This window comes from Pelophylax lessonae (genome assembly GCF_965119305.1).
Source record: "Pelophylax lessonae genome assembly, chromosome: 5".
NCBI lineage: Eukaryota > Metazoa > Chordata > Amphibia > Anura > Ranidae > Pelophylax > Pelophylax lessonae.
In genome coordinates this window covers 128,653,397-128,678,566 of record NC_138772.1, presented here as the reverse complement: position 1 = coordinate 128,678,566, position 25,170 = coordinate 128,653,397, and the positions used below count along the sequence as shown (strand labels likewise).

The 25,170-nt window shown below is 40.0% G+C and overlaps 1 protein-coding gene across 1 annotated transcript; it reads right to left on the bottom strand.

The window, feature by feature from the left end:
- Positions 1-786: 786 nt before the first annotated feature.
- IL6 (interleukin 6) lies at positions 787-11,992 on the bottom strand. Its single transcript, XM_082259103.1, has 5 exons — positions 11,803-11,992; positions 9,586-9,764; positions 3,998-4,105; positions 2,754-2,897; positions 787-1,775 (listed from the first exon to the last, which is right to left on the bottom strand). Exons 1-5 carry the CDS (start codon positions 11,813-11,815, stop codon positions 1,605-1,607), a joined length of 615 nt encoding a protein of 204 aa, XP_082115229.1. The 5' UTR covers positions 11,816-11,992; the 3' UTR covers positions 787-1,604.
- Between the last annotated feature and the right edge of the window lie 13,178 nt (positions 11,993-25,170).

Here is a 25,170-nt window from a genome sequence, read left to right as displayed (position 1 = left end):
AAAAGGTACAGGTCTGGTTTTTGTTCTATTGCTGTGCATTGGCATCCCTTTCTGCAATGGGGTCTGTGTTGATGGCATCAGTTTGAGATGCTTCTGAGAATATTTAAAATTTTAGTGACAGGTTCAATTGACCTATAGTTGACTTTCTACAAACAGGTTTTCAATTCCTATAGACTTGTATGGCAATGCGAATACCACGTGATGTGAAGAAAAGCCCATTACACAGGTGCTTAAATCAGAAGAGACTCAAAATCTTAAAATCATGAGTCAAAATCTTGGGTGGAATTTTAGCCTCTTAGCTATTCATTTACCAACAGTTTAAAACGCAATGAGAACAGAACTGATACAAATTTTCTGAATGACCAGGACTGCCTATGGACTCCCCTGAAATTTCAGCTGCTGATGACTAGAAGCTGTTGTACGTTATTAGGCATGTGTGGTAACACTCATTATTTTGCATGTTTTAGGCAGCCCATTAAAAATAATGAGGTTTTAGAGCCGGATCACACTGAGGCGACACGACTCTGCACGACTTCGGGGGCAACTTGTGCATTACCATGCACCATGACTTCGGATCGACTTGCAGGGACAAAACATAATGGAAGTCAATGCAAGTCGCTCTGAGGTAGCCCCGAAGTAGTACAGGACCCTTTTTCTAAGTCGGAGCGACTTGTGTCGCTCCTATTAGAACGGGTCCTGTATCGGTCAATGGACTGCGAGGGAGCGCAACTTGTCAGGCTGACAAGTCGCCTGACAAGTCGCGCTAGTGTGAACCGGCTCTTAGTTTGTATTTTGGCTTCTTATGTCTGGTAAGTCCTACACTAATATTTCAAAGAAGAAAAAACTGGCGTTTTCTAAGGGTTACCTAAGCTCGATCCCAGACCGCACTTGGGTAATGCTTTGCCTGATCATTAAAATACAAAAAACAGGGAATTCAGTTATGGCAGTAGAATTCTGAACCTGCACACATTAGTCTAGGGTAGTGTGACTCCGAAAGCAGTAAAGCCATTGGATCAGCATGACAGGCAACTAGTATGTTTTGTAAGGAGAGATTTTAAATAGGCCAGCACATTCCCAGTATTGTTTTACTATTTAGTTGAATGCCGATCTATTTAAAATGCAGTTTGTTCTCTTGTTTAGACATTGGATGTATTCTGTTGTACAGTATCCAAATAATATAAAATGACCCAAAAATGTAACACAAAGCAAATATGTAAATAGTATATTAAATAAATACATTAAAGTGAATAATTTAGGTTTAACAAATAAATTAGTGACAGTTAGAAACTCCTTAAATAACAATAAATATTTAAAATAATTTGGTCATCCTGCTAATAGGCACTTTTTTTTTTTTTTTTTTTAGTGCATACCCCAGGACAATCTTTCTTGAGTATATGCTCCAGTATCGGCTGGGTTGTACTTCTTTAAACAACTAAGATAAGATTTGTGCTGGGGTATCTGCTGAGTGCCCTTAAAATAAAAAAATAAAAAAAGTTGGAAGGTCAGATTGTGTTAATATACAATTCAACCTTCCTGTAAATCTAAAGTTCTGCAAACAGAACAAGTGTGTATCACTACATGGTAGTGAATATGAAAAAGTATGTTTAACTACTTCTGTATCGTATAGCTCGGACTGTCTTGATCATGTAGTCCCTGAATGACTGTAGAATGAGGTAGGTTGTGAGTTTTTCGCTCCAAGAGTCTTTGGACGGTAAATTCTCCATTGGACTGTCTGTACCAGTGACCTCTTTCTCTTCATGGAGGTGTGTTTCCATCTAAAACAGAATAAAATAATTTTAAGAGGGTGTTCAAAGAACTTTTTCTATTGGTCAGCTTAAATCTTTGCACAGCTTTGCTAGCGTAATAAAGATTATAAAGATTTAGATTGTAAGTCGCAAGTATAGGCAAAAAAAATTGCGAATTAGCTTGCCAAAAAAAACATTTTTTTTTCACATTTCAACAAGGAACCAGTGGTTTTCCACAGTAGAGTTGTGTCATACTGAAAGTATTTTAGCAGCTATGAGCGCTCTAGAAGCTGTGCTGGTGTTTTATATGTAAATAGAGGATTGGAGAGACCCCCTCCAGTTCACTTTAGGAAAAAATTAGGGAATAATCACTTTTTTGTTGAAAGGGGAAAACCCCTTAAAGTTGTGCTCTCACCAGGGATCCCCAAAGGATACCCCTCTCTGCTCCTCTAGCTAATAGCTGAAGTAGCTTTTAAAAACTCCTAACCTAAATGCTGCCTAAAGACCAAGAACATTTCTAATTGATTGTCTAGCTTGCATTGTCCTCACAGATCCTAAAGACTCGGAAGGCAAAACAGGTCATTAGCAAGCCCTGACTGAAGCAATAGTGGAAAATATGCCGACTCACAAGTTGGACTGTATGCGTCTATATATATATATATATATGCACAAAGCGATTTTTGCCCGCCCCTACTCCCTCCTCACAGGACTTGATTGACAGCAGCAGGGGCCAATGGCCCCCCCGTTGCTGCCTCTGTGTCTTGTGAGGAGAGAGACCAGCACTGTTGCAGACGGGCACAATAGATCAAGAGAGGGCTTAGGTAAGCATACAGGGGATGAGGGGGGGGGGGGGGGCATACAACTACTGTGACCTTTTTTACCCAAATGCATTAAGGTAAAAAAATATTCTTCCTTTAGAACCACTTTAAAAGTTGAAAAGTGTTTCCATTGAACTTCCCTTGTTTTCTTCATTTGAAGACAAAGTCATGTTATTACAATGAAACTTACGTTCTTTACGGCTTCTGCCAATGTCTTGGTCTTGTGCTGTATGGACTCTACTTTTTCCTTTTCACTTTTCAAAGATTTCTTCAAAAAGGTAAAGTATTTTTGGAACCTGAGAAGATCTCTGTGAATCTTATGTAGACATTCATCCTGGAAAACAGAAGTGTTATTAGTATGCAGTATCGATAACCGTATTCTACAATAATGGCTATGCGTCGGTATCCCACCACTGTATCCGTGTTAAACTCTGTCACCTGTCCATTCAGGTCAAAGTGAGTGCCTCTTGATAGTCCACCCCATAACAAGGTATACTTACACATGCTTTACTTACGCTTGCTTTATCAGAACAAAACTTGGAATGAGGGTGCAAGTGACCTCTATGTAATAGTGCTTGGGCCTGAGTGGCACATGGTCACTTGGTGTGCAGTGATGTTGCACAACCAGGTAAATTCCAGAGTTTACTCTAGGTGGACTTCTTCAGCGAGCATGGATTACTGAGTATACCTTGTGGTGGGATGTGTCCTTTCACTTTGTCCTGAATGGGCAGGTGAAGTGTGTGTTTACAGTGTAAGTTCACCTTTACAGAAATTTACACTGGACCCCTCACCCCCCCCCCCCCCAGTCCCACTATATCAGATTGCCGCTATCCCTGAAAAGCTCGTTTACCGGTCTGGGGATTTGAAATTCTGGCGGCTTTCTCTCTTCTCCTCACAGTGCTGACAGTACTGGCTCGATGGCTTCTGGTTGGTCAGTGCTGTCCAAAATAGAATCCCTGTAATCCATACTGGCTAAGCAATATGGACACAAGATTAAGCCATGGGGATTTCAAATCCCCGGACCAGTGAAACAGCTTTTCGGTGTCTGACAGCGGGGGATCATGGCAATCTGGTACAGTGGGACCGGTTGGGATGGGGTCCAGTATGGTCACTTTACAGATTTCCTGTAAAGGTGAGCTTACACGGCCTTCTCAGAGGTCGTAGCATTTTTATAGGGAAACCAAAAAAAAACTTCAACTCACAATCTGATTCCCACCATTTTTTTTCCCCCAACTGTGGGTGGAAAAAGCTTGTTGAGCAAGCATGCGCTTTCAAACAGTTTATTCGTAATGGGTCAGATTTGTGTTAACAGAAAAATAAACCAAATCTGTTAATTGAAGAAATCCCCTTTACTTTCATTATAACCCCATAGATAATAAATAAGCTTGGCCTGAACTCAATGGTTGATTGTAAATTAGTAAATGGCATCTGTACCTTATTAAATTGTGTGCTTAGGCATCGATTTGTGATTTCTGGGAGATTCAGCTCTTGTTTCAAATTATGTTCCATACTGTTGCTGCACAGATTGGGAGTCTTGCAAATCTGTAAGGAAAAAGGGTTCATAAATAAATACCTGAACAAATGTATTTTTCACACAGCTAGAGGTTATGTTATATCAATTAAAATAAAAGATATCCAGTAATCCAAGTAAACATTTATAAAGATTACTACATCTATGTACTGGCAAAAGCGTGGCTGCCAGTAAAGATTTGTATGACTTGTATTTGAGTTCTCCCATTCTAAACCATCATGTGACTCTTGATATTTATTAACTTCTGTTCCTGTTAACAGCTACATTTCAAATGGCATTGGGGTTGATTTACTAATGGCAAATAGACTGTGCACTTTGCAATTGCACTCATTTTCCCCAGGGCTTAGTGAATGTGAGGCTCTTCTGATTTCCATCATCCAATCATATGCATTCAAAAATAGATTTTTTTTCTTTCCATTGCACCTGATTGGGAGTATTCGTTACTATGTGAAGCTCTACCACATTCGCTAAGCTCCAGGGGAAAATGAGTGCAACTGCACTTGCAAAGTGCTCCAGTCTAATTGCTTTTAGTAAATCATCACTTTGCCCTAAATAAGCAAATGCAACTTTTTTTTTAGAGTGGGAGAAGACTTAAACCTCCATCAGTTTCTTTTCTTCTGTCTGTGGCCTTGTTGCAAATGTTCTCATTTCCTTTCTTTCCCATCTGCTTAAACCATTATCAGCAGGACAGAAAATTAGGGGAAATTCCTCCACCAGATATCTGGATACCTGTAAAAAACAGGTTATTGCTGATTCAGTGAGCCACTGATCGTGGACATATCTGATTCTTTCATACTCCAAACAAACCCTGGTGATTGTGCCACTTTTTAGTCCTCAAATCCTAAGTCCTAAAGAGGGGGGGAGATCTTTGAACCCCTGAAATGTGTTGGATATTATGTTGCCTTCTTGTGAACAGATATCTATATGAAAAGCTGTTGACTCTCTGGCCTTTTGTTTGGTGCTCTCTTTGGACTATAGGCGATCTAATTCTTTCCCATCCTAAAGTGAAATTTTGTACATAACAGTTCGATAACAATTCATGTTCTTTCACAAAAGAACATTTAACATTGATAATTATGCTATCAAAATTAGTGTGCTGTAAATTGTCTCCAGCATTGCTCCCATAGCTTCTTGCTAGAGGCTGCCATTTTGTTGAAGCCCAGAGCAGTCATTTCCTTATTGAAAACTCTCCCCTTGCTCTCAAAAACTATATGTCACTTCCTGCAATTAAAATATGTACATTTCCAGACTTGACTATTTGCCTTGGCTCAGTTACAGACAAAAATTGACAAGGTCTATGGTGCTGAAGTTCACAGGCTGCTGATTAGGGAGTAAGGAAATCAGGGAGATAAGATACTGTTCTTTTAAGTTTAACTCTTGTGTCTCATCACTTAAGCTTTTCTTTTCTCCCTCCCTAATCTGTTTCTGGCACAGTCTGTGTCATTCCTGTTGCTTTCTTCCCCCTTCAGCAGCAGCAGATCTTATAGCTGTCAGCTGATCTCCCTCTACAGCTGTAATGGTGAACCTTGCCATCCCAGATGTTTTGAAACTACATTTGCCATGATGCTCATGCACTCTGCAGTGTAGTTGAGTATCATGGGAAATGTAGTTCCAAAACATCTGGGGTGCCAAGGTTCGCCATCACTGCTCTAGACGCTCTGATTTTAGGCACAGTGCCGAGAATAAAGAGTAACTGAGCATGTGAAGAGTAGGGTGAGACAGCGCATTACTGGATTAAACAGTATAGGCACTTATTTTTAATGTTTTACATAACTATACCGGCAAAAGGGACCAGACAGAAGTCATCTTTTAGGTCTTAATTTTCTGACTACCATTTTAAAGCCCAACTCCAGAAATTTACATTTACAAATTTGGCTTTAAAGGATAAGTTCACCTTTTGGAATATGTTACATGTTACATTCGTATTTAGGGGGGGACATGTAACATGTTCCAGCAGCCTCAACCCTCCCCAAGTGACAGTGAACGGGCATCTTCTCCGGGGTGCCGGCTATCACTATTTGAGAATAATGTGGCGGTGCTTTGCCCGCCTAGCCACATCATTCATTCACAGTACTCTGTGAATGGGAAATTACAAGTCCTGACAGCCTTTGCGGCTGTCGGCTTGTAGTTTAAATGAACTACCATGGCACTGTTGAGCGCTGTGGTGGTTCATTCATTCTTAAGCCTCGTACACACGCGTCGAAATTCGGCCAGAAATTTTTGTCCGACCGATCTGCCGATTTTCGGCTTGTTAGTATGATGCTTCCGACAACCGACTCCGACTTTTCGGCCGAAAAAATCCTGGTGTGCAGGCTATAAAATTTTTGTCCACCGTCAAAACACGTCCGATTTTCGTGCAGTCAGTACAGATTTCAACAGGGAAAAATCTTATGAGCAAGACTGGGCATGCTCAGAGAAGAAAGAACACAAAGAAAGCAAACCAACACATGACATCACTTCTGAAGTAGAATTTTGTCGTGCGGGAAAATTCGTGTGCAGTCTAGGCACATTCCAACCAACAAAACACAACTCTGGACAAAAGACGGATGACCGGTCGGCGGAAATTCGTTGCGTGTGTACTAGGCTTTACTGTCAGTGTGGATCTGTCTGCCCCTAAGAGGTACAAGCAGACAGATACACTGAGAAGCCTCAGAAGTACAAAATAAAATGCACATTTTGCAGGTAAAAAAAAAAAGATGCGCATTTATTATTTATTTATTTTTTCAAAGATTAACTTATTCTTTAGTTTCATATATAAATGAGAGCATTGGCTGTTATTTTAAACAAGCTACTAGCAGGCTTTAGAAAGCTTTAGCACTACTTGTTTATAGTGACATCAGCCTTCCCTATTAAAATCTTTAACATTTCCTGAATGTTACTTAAAGACTTTACCTAAAGCCAGCTGAAAGCTTTGTAAAATCTTGCTGTATATGTTCCTCCTATACAAGCTAATGCCTATGTTTACAAGGCCTAGGAAGCAAACCATGATCACTAAGGCATGAAAAATAACCAAATTCGCTACTTCCCCTCTTTGTAGACAGATGATAGAATTCACTGGATTTTGGCTAGTGGAAAACATTCATAAAAACAAATCTATAAATATGTTTTAAAGAAATGGCTGCATTAAAACTAAATATAACTGTTTGGCATGTACAGTCAGCCATTAATACCCACACCTGTTTTCATACAATTTCTGTTCTCTGCTTGGCAAAAGTTTAACTGCACGACGCATAAATATGTGACGACTGTTTGAATCTGTGTTCTGGGAAAAGGCTGACTGATCAGAAATTTCACAGATATGAAGTACCAGAACAACACAGTAACACAGAAAGTTCCACTTAGCCTGCTGTATGCCCCAAGGGACTGCAAGGGATGATGCTGAGACAAATTTGAATACAGTTTACTGGCAACAATGTTGAGGGAAAGCCAGAGAAATGATTTAAGGACTGAAATAAGTATTGCAAACGGCAATTCTGAAAGCAATAGAAAGTTTTCACAGATCAGCCAGCGTTAAAGACCCAGCTGAAAGTCATTTGGTGGAAAGGGTTTTACACAAGGTCTATATCAATGTGTCTACAGGATGAATACTGAATTCCATTATATCTAGGTGACAACGAGCATCATCATACTTAAGAGGAACTAAACCCATCCATTTAATGGTTTTCCAAAACAGATACATTCAAGGTATGCTGTGAATGATAACCGTTGTAATTACTTGGGATCTCAACAGAACTGTCACGCCATCAAATGGCCGGTGTCACAACTGATCACATGTACAGTATCATGGCTGTAGATGGCAGCTTCTTTGGCTGTAAAGGATAGGAGGGTTTCGTTTCAGCTTTAAAGGTTGTGTACTCATATCTATGGGTATTAAAAAATATGGGGGCTCCATGATTACTTCTTTTTATGAGTACAACATATGACATGTAAAATTGTCTCTCACAGTCAAAAACCATTTTACAATAAAGTCCTCTTTATGCTAATACTTTTATGAAGCTTGCACTGATGCAGCAAAGAGGAAAGCTAGGTTCACAACTTTGCCAACAGAGCCATTGGCCTAGTATCAGTTTCTACCTCTTGCTTTACTAGTATCCATATTAAGGGTGGGGCGGTTGTCTGTAGCCCCTCCACCCCTTTTTAGAAGCTGGTCTCACTGGTTGAGCTGACTTGTGAGTAATCAATTCCCTTTTTTTTATTTTTTTGCTGGATCTATTCATTATTTTTATACATGCCTATATTTATTCAGATTTTTAGATCTCTTCTTGCATCATACTCCAGATAAAGCAGACAGGGTTTCATGATACCCATTGAGTTTTAGGATGCCAAGATGTTTTGTGTATCATATTTATACCAATCATGTTTTTTTTTTTGTTACCTATACATTATTATTATGTATCAGTGTATTATGTATCCACTTTAGGCTCGGTTCACACTTATGCGATGCGGGAAGGCTGCGAATTGGCAGCCTGTTCCCGCATCGCAAACGCACCCTTGGCAGTTCATACTGCCATATGCGATACGCTGGGGGTGTCAATGTAATGTTAACGACACCCCCAGTTTGATCGCATATCGCAGTGCGATCTTACAGTTCGCACAGGATCGGATCGCACAAGTGGGAACCACTGTGCGATCCGATCCTGATGCAGCTCAAAAAAAGGGTCATGTGCGACTTTACTGTGGGTGCAGTGCGAATTTAGCCATACAAAGTGTATGGCTGAATTCGCACCGCACAGCCGATCGCATGTAATGAAGGAGCAGTGCGCTCCGATATTATATGCGATCGCCGCAGCCACACATATGTGAACCGGCACTTACTGATTATGAATTGCTTTTGTCAGCTCTTCACTCCAAATGTTTTTTTATCATATTCAGTAATTGTTATTTTGTATTGAGTTTTGCTGTACTGTTTCATCGTCTAATAAATGTATTACCATATGTAATTTATACACCTATTTTTGGTGGTTGGCCTCATTTAAAGTCCCATTACCTTTCTATTTTTCCTTGTATACATATTTAGGGATGATGAACCAACCTGATTGGTTGATATGGGTTATTGCATATTGCGCATGTCTTGCTTTTTGGGTTCAACATTACTGCTTTCTGTACACCGTCTGTGGTGCTTTGATGATCTGCACAGATCAATTCTAGGACACATAGAAAACAATTGTTTTTTATGCTACATTCACAGTACAATGCTGTGATGATGTAAGGTGCGGTGTGCAGCATCTCTGCATTTTTTTAAAGCGCAGCTCATTGCATGTCACTTCAACCAGTCCCACTGCACTGTGTCAATTTGTGACACTTCAATAAAGTTAAAAAAATGTATACATTACAGTGCATTGTAACAATGTGTCGTGCTACCCTACACAATGCACACCTGAGTGACTTGGTTAACTTGGGGGTTACTCCTGATAACTATTCATTTCATAGGACCTAACAGAGCTAATGCTGCTTTGAGAAACATGGTAGTAATTGGTTGGAAGACACTCACCTCATTGTACAATTCTCCAGCCTCCTCCGCTATAATTTTGGCCATATTGGCGACATGAATGGAATTTTTATTACCAGTGGCACCAGAGGAGGCAACTGATACAGGTGCTGGGCTCACAGACTTTACAAGAATAGTTATTGCCAAACATACAAAGACCTGGATGGATGTTGAATAGAAACCTGCAACAATAAATGATTGTGATGTCAGATATAAAATTAAAAAAAATATTACTTAACTGCTAAGTTATACTCATTCTGCTTAAACATTCTGGCAAATGATAGCTCTTATAGAAAATTTTCATTGGTGATTATTAAAAAAATGTAAAGCCTAACATTAGCCATTTTTTAAAGTTTCATAGAGTGGGGAAGACTTAAAGACTTTTTATCATTTTTTTTTTTTTCTTTTTGTGACTCTTTTGGGGAAATTGTCTTTCATTTCCTGTTCATGTTACTCTGGGACAGGAAGGCAGTCAGGGATAAAAAAATTTCACCCTTCCCCACTGTAAAAAAAATATTTGTATGTTTCTGTTGGAGAGATTTCCCATCACTTTCTCAATAGGTACATGAATAGTAAAAAAAAAAAAAAAAACTTCTCAGAGGCACAAAAACAGAAAAAGTTTATTGCACATGCTCTAACATTTTAAAACATATGTCATGGTTAGCAATAATAAAAATAGTATATGTTTCCTTTTCGGTTCTGCAGTATGGTGCATTTTAATAAATACTGTACTTTTTTCACTGCGTTTTAGAGTGTTGGGAGACCCATAGAAGTCGATATCAGATCTTCAAAATGAATATAACATGCCCTTGATAATAGACATTAACACACTATAGGTAATGGCTATTAACACTATTCACCAAAATTCTGAATTCAAAAATGCACTGAAAATGTGCATCAAAATTGATATCAGGGCATAAAGAAAAAGCACAACAGAGCACCTGCCCAATGCTACAAAATAACACACCTTGGCACATGCATGATCTCAATGGACCTCTATGGGTTGTATGAAATCTAGATGTACAAATTGATAGGGTAAGGAGTCATTATTTTTGTCATAAACTGGTACTATAGTATATAGGGAGACTATTGAGCTTCCTTCTCTCGCACAGTAATAAAATATGTATTATATATATTATATATATATATATATATATATATATATATATATATAATCTGGCCCAAACATTCTTTCATATTCTACCCTAAAATATGCATGCTAAGGTCTGTGATACTATTTTTATTGGCTACAAAATATTAAAAATATAAGCTTTCACCGCACTAAGTTCCTTCTTGGGGCATATAGGTGGATGTCCTAAGATAGAAAAGTATTCCAAAACCTTGTGTTCATATTATTTGTAACAAGTTTGACAGTATTTGTATGTCTTCTCTTCCTGCAAATTTATTCCTGCCTTTTTATTTTCTTGCTAAAGGAATGACTTACATTTTCTTAAATATAGTGTTTATATTGAAAGGCTGTGTTAATAGGTACCACGAAAGGTATGTTAATATTGGACTTTGATCTACTTTTTTGTATAGGATTGTATAGCAGGGACAACTGAACGCCTTCCACAGCAGACAGGTATTTATTTAATTTTCTAATATGTAAAATAATACATTTTATAAAACCTGATTTGTTGGACTCGTAGCACTACTATGTACCATGAGCATCTGTTGACAGCTGAACACTACCCAGCAATCTTTCTCACATTTTGCCAGATAGCTATAAAAAGTGGAATCAGCCTTATTAAGGATACCAAAAACCTTCCCCTCCCCCCCAAAAAAAATTTGAATAAATGCGGCAGCCGGGCGAGCAATGTAGGTATTCCAATGCTAAAAACCTACATTTAGGCTAGCAGAAGTGACCCAATAGACCTCTTGGATGCAGATCCCTAGCCATTGGTTCAGGATTTGTGCTGTAAAGCACTACAGATCAGAAGATGAGAATGCTTACAAGAGCAAAGATCACTTGCAAAAAACCACAAAACTGTAAAGATAGAATGCTAAAGTTATCCACGCTCATTATATGTTCCCTTTTATACAGCTATTTGTGTATAGTACCATGTACTTTAACATAACACATACAGTAGCCTACAGGGTTATAACCTCATAAGAGAGAGCCTATTACATAATGCATTCTTCCTCAACAGCAGCCTTTTCAAACCACCATGGAATGTCAGTGCCAGAAACTTCTCAGTCTGTCCAGCATGTTTCACTTACTTGTACCAGCCATTCTCCTTGCGTTTTCCTTTTCTCTGTTTGACGTTGGCTGCTGGTATCTGAGCCCAAATGTGCCCGGCTTGTGAATGAATGATCTCCATACTGTCCTGTCTTGTATTTATTGAGAGCAGGGGGAAACTCCAAAATCAGACTGCTTTTAGCAAAGAACAGCCCACAGCATATTGTGTAATATCTCTACTCAGCGAGAAGTCTTTTTTGAATGACCTAAAATTATGTATTTTCCTCATTTTCAATATTTCACCACTTATAAAAGAAAATGATTTGAGCCAAATAAATAAACGTATAAAATTAGGATGAAATGCTGCAAGATTGCCAACTAGATATCAGTCCAGCCAATATGCTTATATCAATGACAAATTACATTATTTTATTATTTATCTTTTTTTTTTTTTTCTTTGTGCTCTATATTTTTATTATTGTACAGTGTACACTATATACAGATGCTACCTGTAGTCGTCACTAGTACAGTGAGGGAAAAAAGTATTTGATCCCCTGCTGATTTTGTACTTTTGCCAACTGACAAAGAAATGATCAGTCTATAATTTTAATGGTAGGTTTATTTTACCAGTGAGAGACAGAATAACAACAAAATCCTAAAAAAACGCATTTAAAAAAAAAGTTATAAATTGATTTGCATTTTAATGAGTGAAAAAAGTATTTGATCCCCTATTAATTAGCAAGATATCTGACTCCCAGCTGTCTTCTATACAGGTAACGAGCTGAGATTAGGAGCACTCTCTTAAAGGGAGTGCTCCTAATCTCAGATTGATACCTGTATAAATGAGCGAGTTTGGGGTGGAGGAACTTGACTGGCCCACAGAAGCAATCAATCAAACAGATTCCATGGCCAAGACCAAAGAGCTGTCCAAAGATGTCAGGGACAAGTTTGTAGACCTACACAAGGGTGGAATAAGCTACAAGACCATCACCAAGCAGCTTGGTGAGAGGGTGACAACATTTGGTGCAATAATTCGCAAATGGAATAAACACAAAATAACTGTTAATCTCCCTCGGTCTGGGGCTCCATGAAAGCTCTCACCTCGTGAAGTTTCAATAATCATGAGAACGATGAGGAATCAGCCCAGAACTACATGGGAGAATCTTGTCAATGATCTCAATGCAGCTGGGACCATAGTCACCAAAAAAACAATCGGTAACATCACTGTGAAGGACTGAAATCCTGCAGCGCCTGCCAGGTCCCCCTGCTCAAGAAAGCACATGTACAGTTCTGTCTGAAGTTTGCTAATGAACATCTGAATGATTCAGGGGAGAACTGGGTGAAAGTGTTGTGGTCAGATGAGACCAAAATCAGGCTCCTTGGCATCAACTCAACTCGCCATGTTTGGAGGTGGAGGAATGCTGCCTATGACCCCAAGAACACCATCCCCACGTCAAACATGGAGGCATAAACATTATGCTTTGGGGGTGTTTTTCTGCTAAGGGGACAGAACAACTTCACCGCATTAAAGGGACGATGGACGACCCATGTACCATTAAATCTTGCGAGAGAACCTCCTTCCCTCGGCAAGGGCACTGAAAATGGGTTGTGGTTGGGTAATCCAGCATGACAATGACCCAAAAGTCACGGCCAAGGCAACAAAGGAGTGGCTCAAGAACAAGCACATTATGGTCCTGGAGTGGCCTAGCCAGTCTCCAGACCTTAATCCCATAGAAAATTTGTGGAGGGAGCTGAAGGTTTGAGATACCAAACGTCAGCATCGAAACCTTAATGACTTGGAGAGGATCTGTAAAGAGGAGTGGGACAAAATTGCTCCTGAGATGTGTGCAAACATGGTGGCTAACTACAAGAAATGTCTGACCTCTGTGATTGCCATCAAGGGTTTTGCCTACAAGTACTAAGAGCTGAGAAAAATCCTTTGATCTGTGTATTTTAGAAAGCTGTCGTGAAGAGAGGCCCCCAGATCAACAGGTACAACATACACTATATTACCAAAAGTATTGGGACGCCTGCCTTTATACGCACATGAACTTTAATGGCATCCCAGTCTTAGTCCGTAGGGTTCAATATTGAGTTGGCCAACCCTTTGCAGCTATAACAGCTTCAACTTTTCTGGGAACACAAGGTTTAGGAGTGTGGGAATGTTTGACCACTCTTCTAGAAGCACATTTGTGAGGTCAGGCACTGATGTTGGACGGGAAGACCTGGCTCGCAGTCTCCGCTCTAATCAATCCCAAAGGTGTTCTATCGGATTGAGGTCAAGACTCTGTGCAGGCCAGTCAAGTTCCTCCACCTCAAACCCGCTCATCCATGTCTTTATGGACCTTGCTTTGTGCACTGGTCCAAATCCTTTGGTGGAGGGGGGATTATGGCGTGGGGTTGTTTTTCAGGGGTTGGGCTTGGCCCCTTAGTTCCAGGGAATGCGTAAGGTGTCAGCATACCAAGACATTTTTGACAATTTCATGCCCCCAACTTTGTGGAAACAGTTTGGGGATGACCCCTTCTTGTTCCATCATAACTGCCCACCATTGCACAAACCAAGGTCCATAAAGACATAGATGAGCAAGTTTGGGGAGGAGAAACTTGACAGGCCTGCACAGAGTCCTGACCTCAACCTGATAGAACACCTTTGGGATGATTTAGAGGGGAGACAGCGAGCCAGGCCTTCTCGTCCAACATCAGTGCCGAACCTCACAAATGCTCTTCTGGATGAATGGTCAAACATTCTCATAGACACAATCTTAAACCTTGTGGACAGCATTCCCAGAAGTCTTGAAACTGTTATAGCTGCAAAGGGTGGGCCAACCCAATATTGAACCCTACAGACTAAGACTGGGATGCCATTAAAGTTCATGTTCGAAGGCAGTCGTCCCAATACTTATGGTAATATAGTTTATGTAGAAGGATTTTTTTCATCTGAACCAAGTCATTTTCACTGGGCGTATGTAAGGGTGTACAATCACTTTAAGACTCTCAGGGCTTTGCATCTGCATTTTATGTTAATGAGGGAAACTCACCCTGTCCCCACTTTGTCCTTCCACTTTCACTCTGAAATTGTAGTTTGCAGTCTGTCTGTCTGTCTGTCTAAAGTCCTGCTCCAAAGAAGCTAACATGGTATATATATATATATATATATATATATAGTCCCCAACTAAAAGAACACTATTAGAAAGTCTGTCAAAAATAGAGCTTTTGTAGAAAAAAAATAAAAATTATAACTGCATGCGGACCTTCATGGCAGAATCACCAGGTCATTTTATAATGAAAGCTGCAGATTGAAAAATAATGAAAATTACTTTTGAAAGGGCATTACCATGTTAAGGCTTATATTACATTTAATTAACTGGATTTACATATGCCTAAAGGGGTTAGGGTGTCAACCATTCTTACTAAGTCTCATAGAATTTTCATGTTGTTCTGCAAGCAGTACACCCTTTTTCATTTATTTGCTTTTGTCAATGTTTCTGAGACATTAATGAATAACATTGTGGGTCTCATAAAACAAACTCATACTAGAGGCTGCTAAACAAGAACAATTATAAATGGACACCAATACGAGAAGCATGTCCACCTACCTCTTCCTAGTGGAACCACCAGCTGCAGCAATTATGAATATACAGTGCATATTTGTTAAAAAAGTTTGAAATATCCAATAAATCTCGTTCCACTTCATGATTGTGTCCCACTTGTTGTTGATTCTTCAAAAAAAAATTACAGTTTTATATCTTTATGTTTGAAGCCTGAAATGTGGCAAAAGGTCGAAAAGTTCAAGGGGGCCGAATACTTTCGCAATGCACTGTAAAACAACCGCATTTCTGATGCTGCACTAATAGGTGTTGATGTGAGATCTGAAGGTACAGAATGACTCATCTAAGGCCAACAGTACGCTATTGTTCACTGGAAAGGAGTGTCCTGCTTGGAATCCCCACCAATCGGGTTTGAACTGAGAAGTTGGGAATACCATAAAGGCTACTAGTGCTCATCAAAGTTACTGGCTGTCTTTTGGTGTTATAATCTGTCTTCAGAAACGCATTCTTATAATATAGGTGTAGCCCAGCAATGTTGTGTGTGTATTCGTAAGCTATTTATTATCAGTTTATAAATAATGTACTCACAGCTGGCTTTTTTTAATAAAAGAATACATGTAAAGTTTATTTTTGTGCGAGCCATTTAAAAGACTTTATGTAATATTTTCATTAATGATCAAGCATGTTATATGATTAAACAAGAATTTATTATATTGTAGCTAACCAGTTCTTAGCGGTAGTGGCTGCATTCATTTTCTTTGTTCAGGTGTGTTTCTCTTTTTTTACCTGGTAACCATGTGAATAACATGCTTCCTGTACCTCCATGGCTACACTCACCTCTCTACTCTATCTACGGAGGCAGCAATGGTTGTCAAACAGACTGAATTTCAGACATGTCTGCATTTGTTCAACTCCATTACATGTTAATTGATGTGATTAGTCATTTATACAAGAAAGATAACATTTTTGTGATATTGATTTTGAGGCCATGAACATATAGCAGAAGGATTCCCTAGAGACCCTTCTTCTGAATGAATAGCTGTGACCAGCAGCTGAGAAGACTTGCACGCTCCCCAAGTTTGCCCGCTGTGTGTCTGATTTCCTCTTGCTGTCTCTGTGTACCTATGTGTCTCCTCTGATCCGCTCTGTTCTACCTACCACCAGTACCTACCAGCAGAGACAGTAGAAGAGGATTTGAACTAGACGGGGGATTTGAGGTGGCTTGATTGGCAGAATGAAGGAGAATTTGTGTTGGAATGAGAAATTTATACTAAAAAGGGGATTTTCGGAGGGAGGGGGCAAAATAATTTGGGTTGTGAGGGGGAATTGGGAGGGGGGGGGTGGGACAGATTTGTGATGGGAAGGGTGATTTGGGGAGGGGGGGGTGAAAAAACATTTTGTAGTAGGAGGTGGTATGGGGAGGGGATTTGTGCTAGGAAGGGGGATTCTGGGGAGGGGGGATGACTTGTGCTAGGGGGGATTTGGAGGGGAAGAAGATTTGTACTAGAAGAGGTATATGGGGGTGTTGTATTGGGAAGGGAAGATGATTAGTGTTGGGAGATGGGATGGGTGTAGGATGTGTGCTGGGAGTAGCAGAGGATTTGTGCAGTAAAGGGGGAAAGATTTGTGATGGGGGGATGAACATGCAGATTAGGGCCTTTTTTTGGCAAGTGGGAATTTTTTGCTGAAATAGTAAGGTAAGGGATTGTTTGTGCGGGTTTTTGACCTTCTGACCCCTGCACTGTGCGTTAGACTTCTGACTCCTGCACTAATAATTTGTACTCTTGGCCCATACTATGTATTACACAGTTCTGGTCCCTGCATACTGTGCATTATGTACTGCTGGCCCCTGCTCTCCATGTGTTATACACTCCTAAACCTGGCAATGACTGCATTACTTACTCCTGACCCTTGGGATTACAGATTTTGAAATCTGTACATGAAAAATGATAAAGGAAAATTGACAACATAGTCTGGCCACTTTAGATTAAGAGTAGAGACGAGGGACTGGCAGTGAAAGGGTTTAAAGGTTGACATCTATAAAAACTGATACAAATTTACACCATAAAATCTAAGGCAAAACCTGAAAGCCATGATAAATACTAAATAAGGAATACATTCATTATACACAGTTAAACAAAAATCTTGTGTCTGGTCATCATTTACTAAAAGAATTACTGTAGATTTAACATTTGTAGGAGGATCTTGGTTGTGATGTCTCATCAAGTGCTTCAATTCTCTTATTGTGCAAAAGCAGAACTTGCAGCAACTAAATATTCATAAGCATGATGACAAAAGCAGAGGCAAAACTTCCACCTCTTTTTGTTCTGTTTTCTCTTTTCACTTATCCAAATTAGCTTTTTCCTCCTGCCTCCTTTTTATTTTCATTCTGTTTTGGGTTTTTTCTCTCTTTTCTTTTCTTCTTTTTCTGTCCTCCCTTTGTCTCTCTATTTTCACTCTCAAAAAATCAACATGTTTACTTCACTGATGACCCCACTAGCAGCAAATGCAAAACTTTTTTTGCTCTCCTGCAACTCCATCCTGGTAGCAAAGAGAAATTACCCCATACTTTATACATGGGACTCAACCTCTGTCATCCCACCTGACACACTTGGTGACTGGGTTGTTCAGTAACCCAGCACTGTCACATGGGGTGAGGAGAGAGGGTTCTCAGCCTAGCATAACCTCCAAATTAAGACTTGAGGATTACGCAGAGCTAACTCTCTTTGCTTCTGGTGGCCGAGTGGAGCAGCAGGGCAGTGAAGAGAAGGTGTTTGCCACTACTGGTGGCATCACCACTGATCAGAGGAAAAAACATTACCAGATCTTTATTGATCATTCTTTTACAGGGAGAAATTCCAGTGATGGATTTGTATCCCAGCATGTCAAGACACCTGAGGATGAGCTAATAACTCCCACTGATATGGACAAAAGTACATGAGGAAGGCAGCGCATGAACCACACCGGGATGTAATGGATAAGGAAGTCAGGTGAACATCCAGTATAGAAAGGGTTAACGGTTTATTGGTATTGATAACAGAAAAACAAAGTACATAAAATGCTTACATCCCCCTGGGTTGGAGTGGAGAAAGGGCACCTGGCAGCAAGCAACACAAGTGCGAGGAGGTCAGTCTCCCAGGACTGCTGAGCAGTGTGTGCACAAAGCCGGTTCAGATGTCAGATGACTTGATAAAGCGCGAAACATGTAGTCATGGCAACCATATAGCTTGTGGTCCACCCTGGTTCCTGGTATTTCCCCGCAAGTGGCGCCTGTCCGGCTAATGTCACCGTTACGGAACTACAGCAGAGCCCTTTCATCCTCGCGCCAGCTGGTTTCCGGCTTTGTGCACACACTGCTCAGCGGTCCTGGCAGACTGACCTCCTCGCACTCCTGTTGCTTGCTGCCAGGTGCCCTTGTCCACTCCTGTTGCTTGCTGCCAGGTGCCCTTGTCCACTCCAGCCCAGGGGGATGTAAGCATTTTATGTACTTTGTTTTTCTGTTATCAATACCAATAAACTGTTAACCCTTTCTATACTGGATGTTCATCTGACTTCTTTATCCATTGCATCCCGGTGTGGTTCATGCGCTGCCTTCCTCAAGTACTTTTGTCCATATCAGCACCCTTCCTATGCTCGTTGGCTAGCAGCAGAAAAACGGCTAGGGAGCCTCACAGGCTTATTTCTATCCCTCCACCCTAAAGTCACCCCAGGACCGCCAGATTTGTGATTATTGCGTTGACTTCTGGACTGGATTTTTTCCTATGGCTGCCCTGGGTGCGGATCTCTTTACTGAGCCATTAGTTGGCTAACAGCAGAACAACCGCTGGGGAGCCTCACTGGCTTACTTCTATCCCTCCACCCTACAAGCATCCCAGGAGCGCCTGGTTTGTGATTATTGCTTTAATAACTCCCATTCTTCATTCTTATAGAGATATCTGGTGATTTTTGGTGATAACTATTCAGTATGGCCATGGCAGGAGTGAGATTTGTTTTACATTGTATGAGGGGGTCTTCAAAAAGTTTCCTCACTTTTTTTATACATAATAGAGTTAAAATAGTGCAGAAACGTTTTGAAGCACCCTTGTATTATTGTGCATGTTTCAGCACTTTTTCAAAAGAAACCATTTCTTATAACCATAGACTCCATTCTGGCAAGGTCCCTGCTGAGTAGTAGATTGCATCTGTTGTTAACTTTTAGTGTGGTTGTCCTCTGTCTAAGCTTTTCTGATTGTCATTCAAAAGTACATACCCTTAAGACAGTAGGCATCTAATGTCTGTACGTATTTTAACCACTTTACCACTAGAGCATTTTGCTGTCTTACGTCTGGGCCACTTTTTGCGATTCGGCGCTGTGCGACTTTAACTGACAATTGCGCGGTCATGCGACGCCGTACCCAAACGAAATTTACGTCCTTTTTTTCCCAAAAACAGAGCTTTCTTTTAGTGGTGTTTGATCACCTGTGCGATTTTTACTTTTTGTGCTATAAGCAAAAAAAGAGCGTTTATTTTGAAAAAATATCAATATTTTTAACATTTTTTTATATGAAATTCCCCCCAAAAAAGATGTAAAAACCAATTTTTTTTTAATTTTTGGCCAATTTGTTTTCTGCTACCTATGTTTGGTAAAAAAAAATCGCAATAAGCATATTTTGATTGGTTTGCGCAAAAGTTATTGCGTTTACTAACTAAGGGAAAGATTTCTGTCGTTTTTGGTGTTTTTTTTTTTTAACGAGTAATGGCGGCGATCTGCGATTTTTTTTTGCGGGACTGTGACGTTGCGGCGGACAGATTGGACCCTTGACTGACATTTTTGACACTTTTGGGGGTACCAGTGACATTACTGCAGTAATCAGTGCTATAAATATGCACTGTTACTGTAAAAATGACACTGGCAGGGAAGGGGTTAATTTTATTGGAGAGGGAGGGGTTCATGTATTCCTGGTGCTTACTAACGTGTGGGGGGGAGGTGACTGAGTGAGCCAGGGACAGATCGGATGTTCAGCTATGCTGAACCCTACAATCTGTCACTCCCTGTCACTTAGGAGATCCGCCCGCTCTGTTTACACAGGCCGGCGGATCTCCAAACTGGATTCCCCGACGATCGGGGCAGAGCAGCGGCGATCGCCGCCGCTCCTCCCCTGGCCCGACTCCCGCTGTGAATGAAAACAGCGGGAGCGCGCCTCCAGCGGCGCGCGAGCGCCGCCTACAGGGGGAGGAGTCTAGCGACGTATGTCTACGTCGCTAGACGATAACGAGCCACTGTGCCGCAGTAGCAGCACAGTGGCTAGTGGTAAAGAGGTTAAAGAAGACCTTAGCTGAGAAGAAACATTGGTTGCCATTGCTGAGCTCTGCTCTTGAAAATATTTGTTGCCTGACTGTTATCTTGATGAAAAGGCTACAGTACCTTCTGTATCCTGTACAATTATGCAGATCAGGGTTTACATTTTTATTTCTGATTTCTCTGGCTGCATCTGTGTCAGTGACTCAAAACATCAATTAGTACATCATCATTTTTTTTTTTACTATATTTTTATTGTTTTTACAACAAACAAAAGTACAAACATTTTATTGGAAAGCTCAAACATGTGTTAGGGCCAGACATTCCTGGACTCTTCACTGTCTCTGAAGAAGGGTGATGTGTGCCATTTAGGCACAAAGCGGCATATGTTGGAAGGAGTAACATTTATTATTTTTTTTTATATGAGACAATTATGGATTTTTATTGCCTGGTAATAAGCCATTTGGCCTGTTGGAAGTCATCTTTGAATGTCAGTAGAGCAAGGTTACCCAGCAGGGTGTATGTAACAAGGAGTAATAAATGGAAATTTCATCTCCTGAAGGATGTTCAAACATTGTTTCCCCTTCTAATACATTTTTTCGAATCAAAGGTCAGAGAGCAAGTTGGGCAATAAGTGATGAATTTCAGAGCATGTGCAATACATGCACCAATTAGACAGTGAAAAAGCTATAATATACAGAGTCACCTGGCATCCTATCACTATCACTCAAGGAGTGGTGGAAGTTATACGTACCTATTTGGACCTTCAACATCCTAGGCTCTGAACATGTAGATCTAATGACCAGTGGCCATTATTTAGCAGTTTCAAATAAATCTTAAAATTGAAAAGATGACCTATAATCCTCAACTGTATAAAGATTAAAACTCACAGTAATGAAAAAAGAGAAGGAAAATAGAAGAATGGGAAGAAGTGAACAAGGAGAAGAGAAGAATATGAGAGATTGGTTATGCCTTGTAAAGTCTTCGGGTGATTCATTCAAAAGCACTCATTTAACATTTTTTGGTAAATTTATACTGGTTACCGAGTGAACACTCCAAAATCTCTGGACTTTGGGACAAGTCCACCAGATATGTTACAGAGTACCTTCCTGTCTATGTAATCAGATTTTGTTTTAAGTTACTTTAATTATTTTTTTTTGTCTGGTCTTTGTAGTACAGCTTTTTTATGTTTTGTTTTCTTCTAGGAGATTTTTTATGTAATAAAGTTATTTTTTTTTTTTTACATTTTGTATGTAAATTAGGGTTTTGCTTTTTTTTAAATTTTGTTTCTGTTAAGAATGATTATTGGCCATCCAGAAAGTATCCTTTTTGAGAGCACTAGCTTTTTGTAATGTATTTATAAATGCAGATAGTGTAAGTATCTGAATTTTACCTGGTGATAACATCTTGTAGCAGGGCTGGAATGTATGGGGAATAAGCAGCACATATTGCCCATAAGTGCTGAAAAGAAGATGCTGATAGGAAGAGAAAGCAGAGTGACTGAGAGATGATTTCATCATTGTGCTGTTTTTCTTTTTACTGTCCAATTACAGACAGTGGCAGGTCCAGGATGCTCAGAAGTTGATATCTACCTAAGGATATCTTAGTTGATATCTATCTATCTAAGGAAGAAAGAAGTAATGGCAGAAGAAATCCCTGGATTGAAAGTGAATAATGCAAGAGAAGCTAGTTTGTTATCTTTATCATTTTTGGCTGCAGTCCTGGTTTTTTTTTTTTTTACATTGCAAGACAATTGCATAATGTTATAGTATGCTTTCTTTTATGCATGCTGTCACCGCTGATAGGGCTTCAATCTTCAACCAGTCTTTCTTCTGGGTTCGCCTTCTCCGGTCATCTGATTGGCAGCTCCTCGATGATGTAATTCATGCGCATGCGCGCAGGAGTCATGGTCCACAGCGCAGAGCTTTGAAGGGACAACATGGGTATGCCGTCCATTAAGAGTGGGTTTACGGGATAACTGTGCAGGTTTAGGAGATATTAACTGTACCTACAGGTAAGCCTTATTATAGGCTTACCTGTAGGTATAAGTAAAAAGAAAAAAGTTTACTTCCACTTCAATGAAAGGAAAAGGGCATCAGATATGAATAAAAAGTTCATCCCATGTATGTGCATGCAAGCACAATTTAGGAGTACTAAAGCACAGAAGATGCAGTAGTCAGACATCCACCCACATAACAGAAGAACCTAGACATTATATAAAAACAAAACAAGAAACTTTCGAAGTCCTTTCACTTCCTTTAGGCTGAGTATAGAATAGATGGTTAGTGTTTTTTTCAGTCTCCCAGAAGAAAGGCGGATGGAGAAATCCTCCTGCTGGGACATTGTATTCTGACAGCAGGACTCTCATCTGCAGATCAATGAAAGTTTTCCATAGTGTCCGAGGGAAGACCACACACAGTTCAAAATTCGGCCAGCCAAGTCTGTACCCAGCCTTAGTGTATTTGTCCCTGTAGTTATCTTTTAACCTAACCTATTTACTCTTCTCTTTGAAAAAACAGTAAATATCTTTTTTCTGTTAAATTAATATTCAATGTAGATTGAAGATAAAGAGTTGCTCTATGATTTTAACCTATTATTAATTTACTACTTTAATAATATGTGTATTTCAATTTTTATCTGTTGAAGTATAGCAGTGGTATAGTATATCTGTTGGAGAGTCCTTAGCAATAGCCCTTTACAATTTAAGGATCAGAACCCTTTTGCTGTCCTATGAACGTGGACTCTCGATACTCCTGCTGCCGTCCATGTAATGAAAAAAAGAAAAAATTTTGTTGAGTAAAATCGGTCAGCACACTAATAATAACCAGGAATGTTACATCACAATGTTAAGTCACTGTTCACTTTATTATTAATTTTATTTCATTTATTTTTGTCATATTTATCAGACCTTTCATTTGATTTGATTGATTTCCATACTTAACACTGGGACTGTTGTGCTTTCTGTGACAGCAGTGTTGTGGATTTGCTGCAGTCTGACACTAGCACAGAGGTGCAATCAACAATGCCGCTCAGGGAATGTAAACCTTGCTTGGAGCACAGAAATTGTGACAGCGAATGAGGCATTATGGACCACTGGAGATCAAGACTGCAACGGAACAGCACCCCACACTGTACTTGTGGACTTCCGTCAGTATAATACTTCCTCCCAGTCGTGAACATAGATATCATATTTTCCAGCCGCCCCCATACAAAGCTAGCTGACAACTTAGCTTGTACTGGAACCTTCTGCTTTATTGAACAGTTTCATACTAAATTTATATACACATGAGCACATCCCCCTCCTGATCAGATTACCACACACAGGTCAGGGGTTGCCTGATTACATTATCATATGCAGATTAAATTGTATACAGAAAAAGAATTAACCTGAGCTAATTATCTAGCCATCTGCACAGAAACAATGTGAGTTCATTAACATGTAACATTGGAACAGACAGGCTTAACAGAATACACGTCTCACCTCAATACACAGACAATAGGTAGAGCCTGTCTCTGACATTGAAGTTCAATACACATTATCATAAGTAAACACAGAACCCATTTGAATCAATCCAAAACATTAAGTATCTGTCTTTCACTCCCAGTTACGGTGAGTATCATCACACAGACTTTTGATCTTATACAGTTCCCTTAGTTATAAGTGTGCTGCTGGAGAAGGAAAGGTTGGCAAAGGGCTGCAAATAAAGGTACAGTTTACTTTAAATGTGAAGTTTAGGTATGAAGTACTTTGCATAGTTACATTATTCCAGCTTAGACCAATGTAGGTATGCATGTGCCATACCTAAGCAATCCCCAATCAAGCTGGGAATAATTGTAGCAGACACCTCTACTACAGTGATCGTTGCTAGATTTGGGCCCCATGCCAAGCAGCTACCCTGCTGCTTACGCAAGAAGTCGCCTATTTGGCACAGGCACCAAGAACACTTTTCATTTTATCAATCAATGCAAGGTTTTCTCTGATTGGATGACGTGGAGACGCAAGGGGAAGACGTCACAATCTCCACCTTGTCTTACCAGAGAATGCTTTGCATTCATAGAGAAGATCCAAAGTTTTTTTTCTGAATGCAACCTGTGTATGGCATGCAACCTCCTGTGTTCACTAGGCAACAGGACAGCCGCTCAGCACAGGACCTGGAAACTAGCAGAGATCAATGTACTATTGATGTCTACTACAATGATTTTGAGCCTCACCAGAGGTCCCACACGTGTAGCACATGTATACTTGCAGTCATCCAAGTTAGATCAATGTTACAATGCAACATATTCCATACCTAAACTTAGGCTTGGAGTGTATGTAAAGCCTCCAGTGGGATGCAGACAAAACAAAAATATGACAGAGGCCTTAACAATGCTCTACCCTATTCAAAGTGTGGCTTTGCATACAATTTGAGTGTTATTTGTTAGATTTAGGTTAATTTAGAGGTAAGTGCTTGAGGGATTGAATTGTAAAAGAATGTTGACCAAAGGTATTTAACCAGTGATTAAGATGAGGTTTTCAGCCTTCACCTGAAAAAAACAAGTTAGCAATGGAATCTCCAATATTACTGTCCTGACAGATAACT

Excerpts from the sequence above, each read along its gene's own strand:
- IL6 (XM_082259103.1), bottom strand. Across the intron at positions 2,898-3,997 it reads TAAGCACACAATTTAATAAG|GATGAATGTCTACATAAGAT; the intron begins GTACAGATGCCA and ends TCTGTTTTCCAG. Across the intron at positions 1,776-2,753 it reads TGGCAGAAGCCGTAAAGAAC|ATGGAAACACACCTCCATGA; the intron begins GTAAGTTTCATT and ends ATTCTGTTTTAG.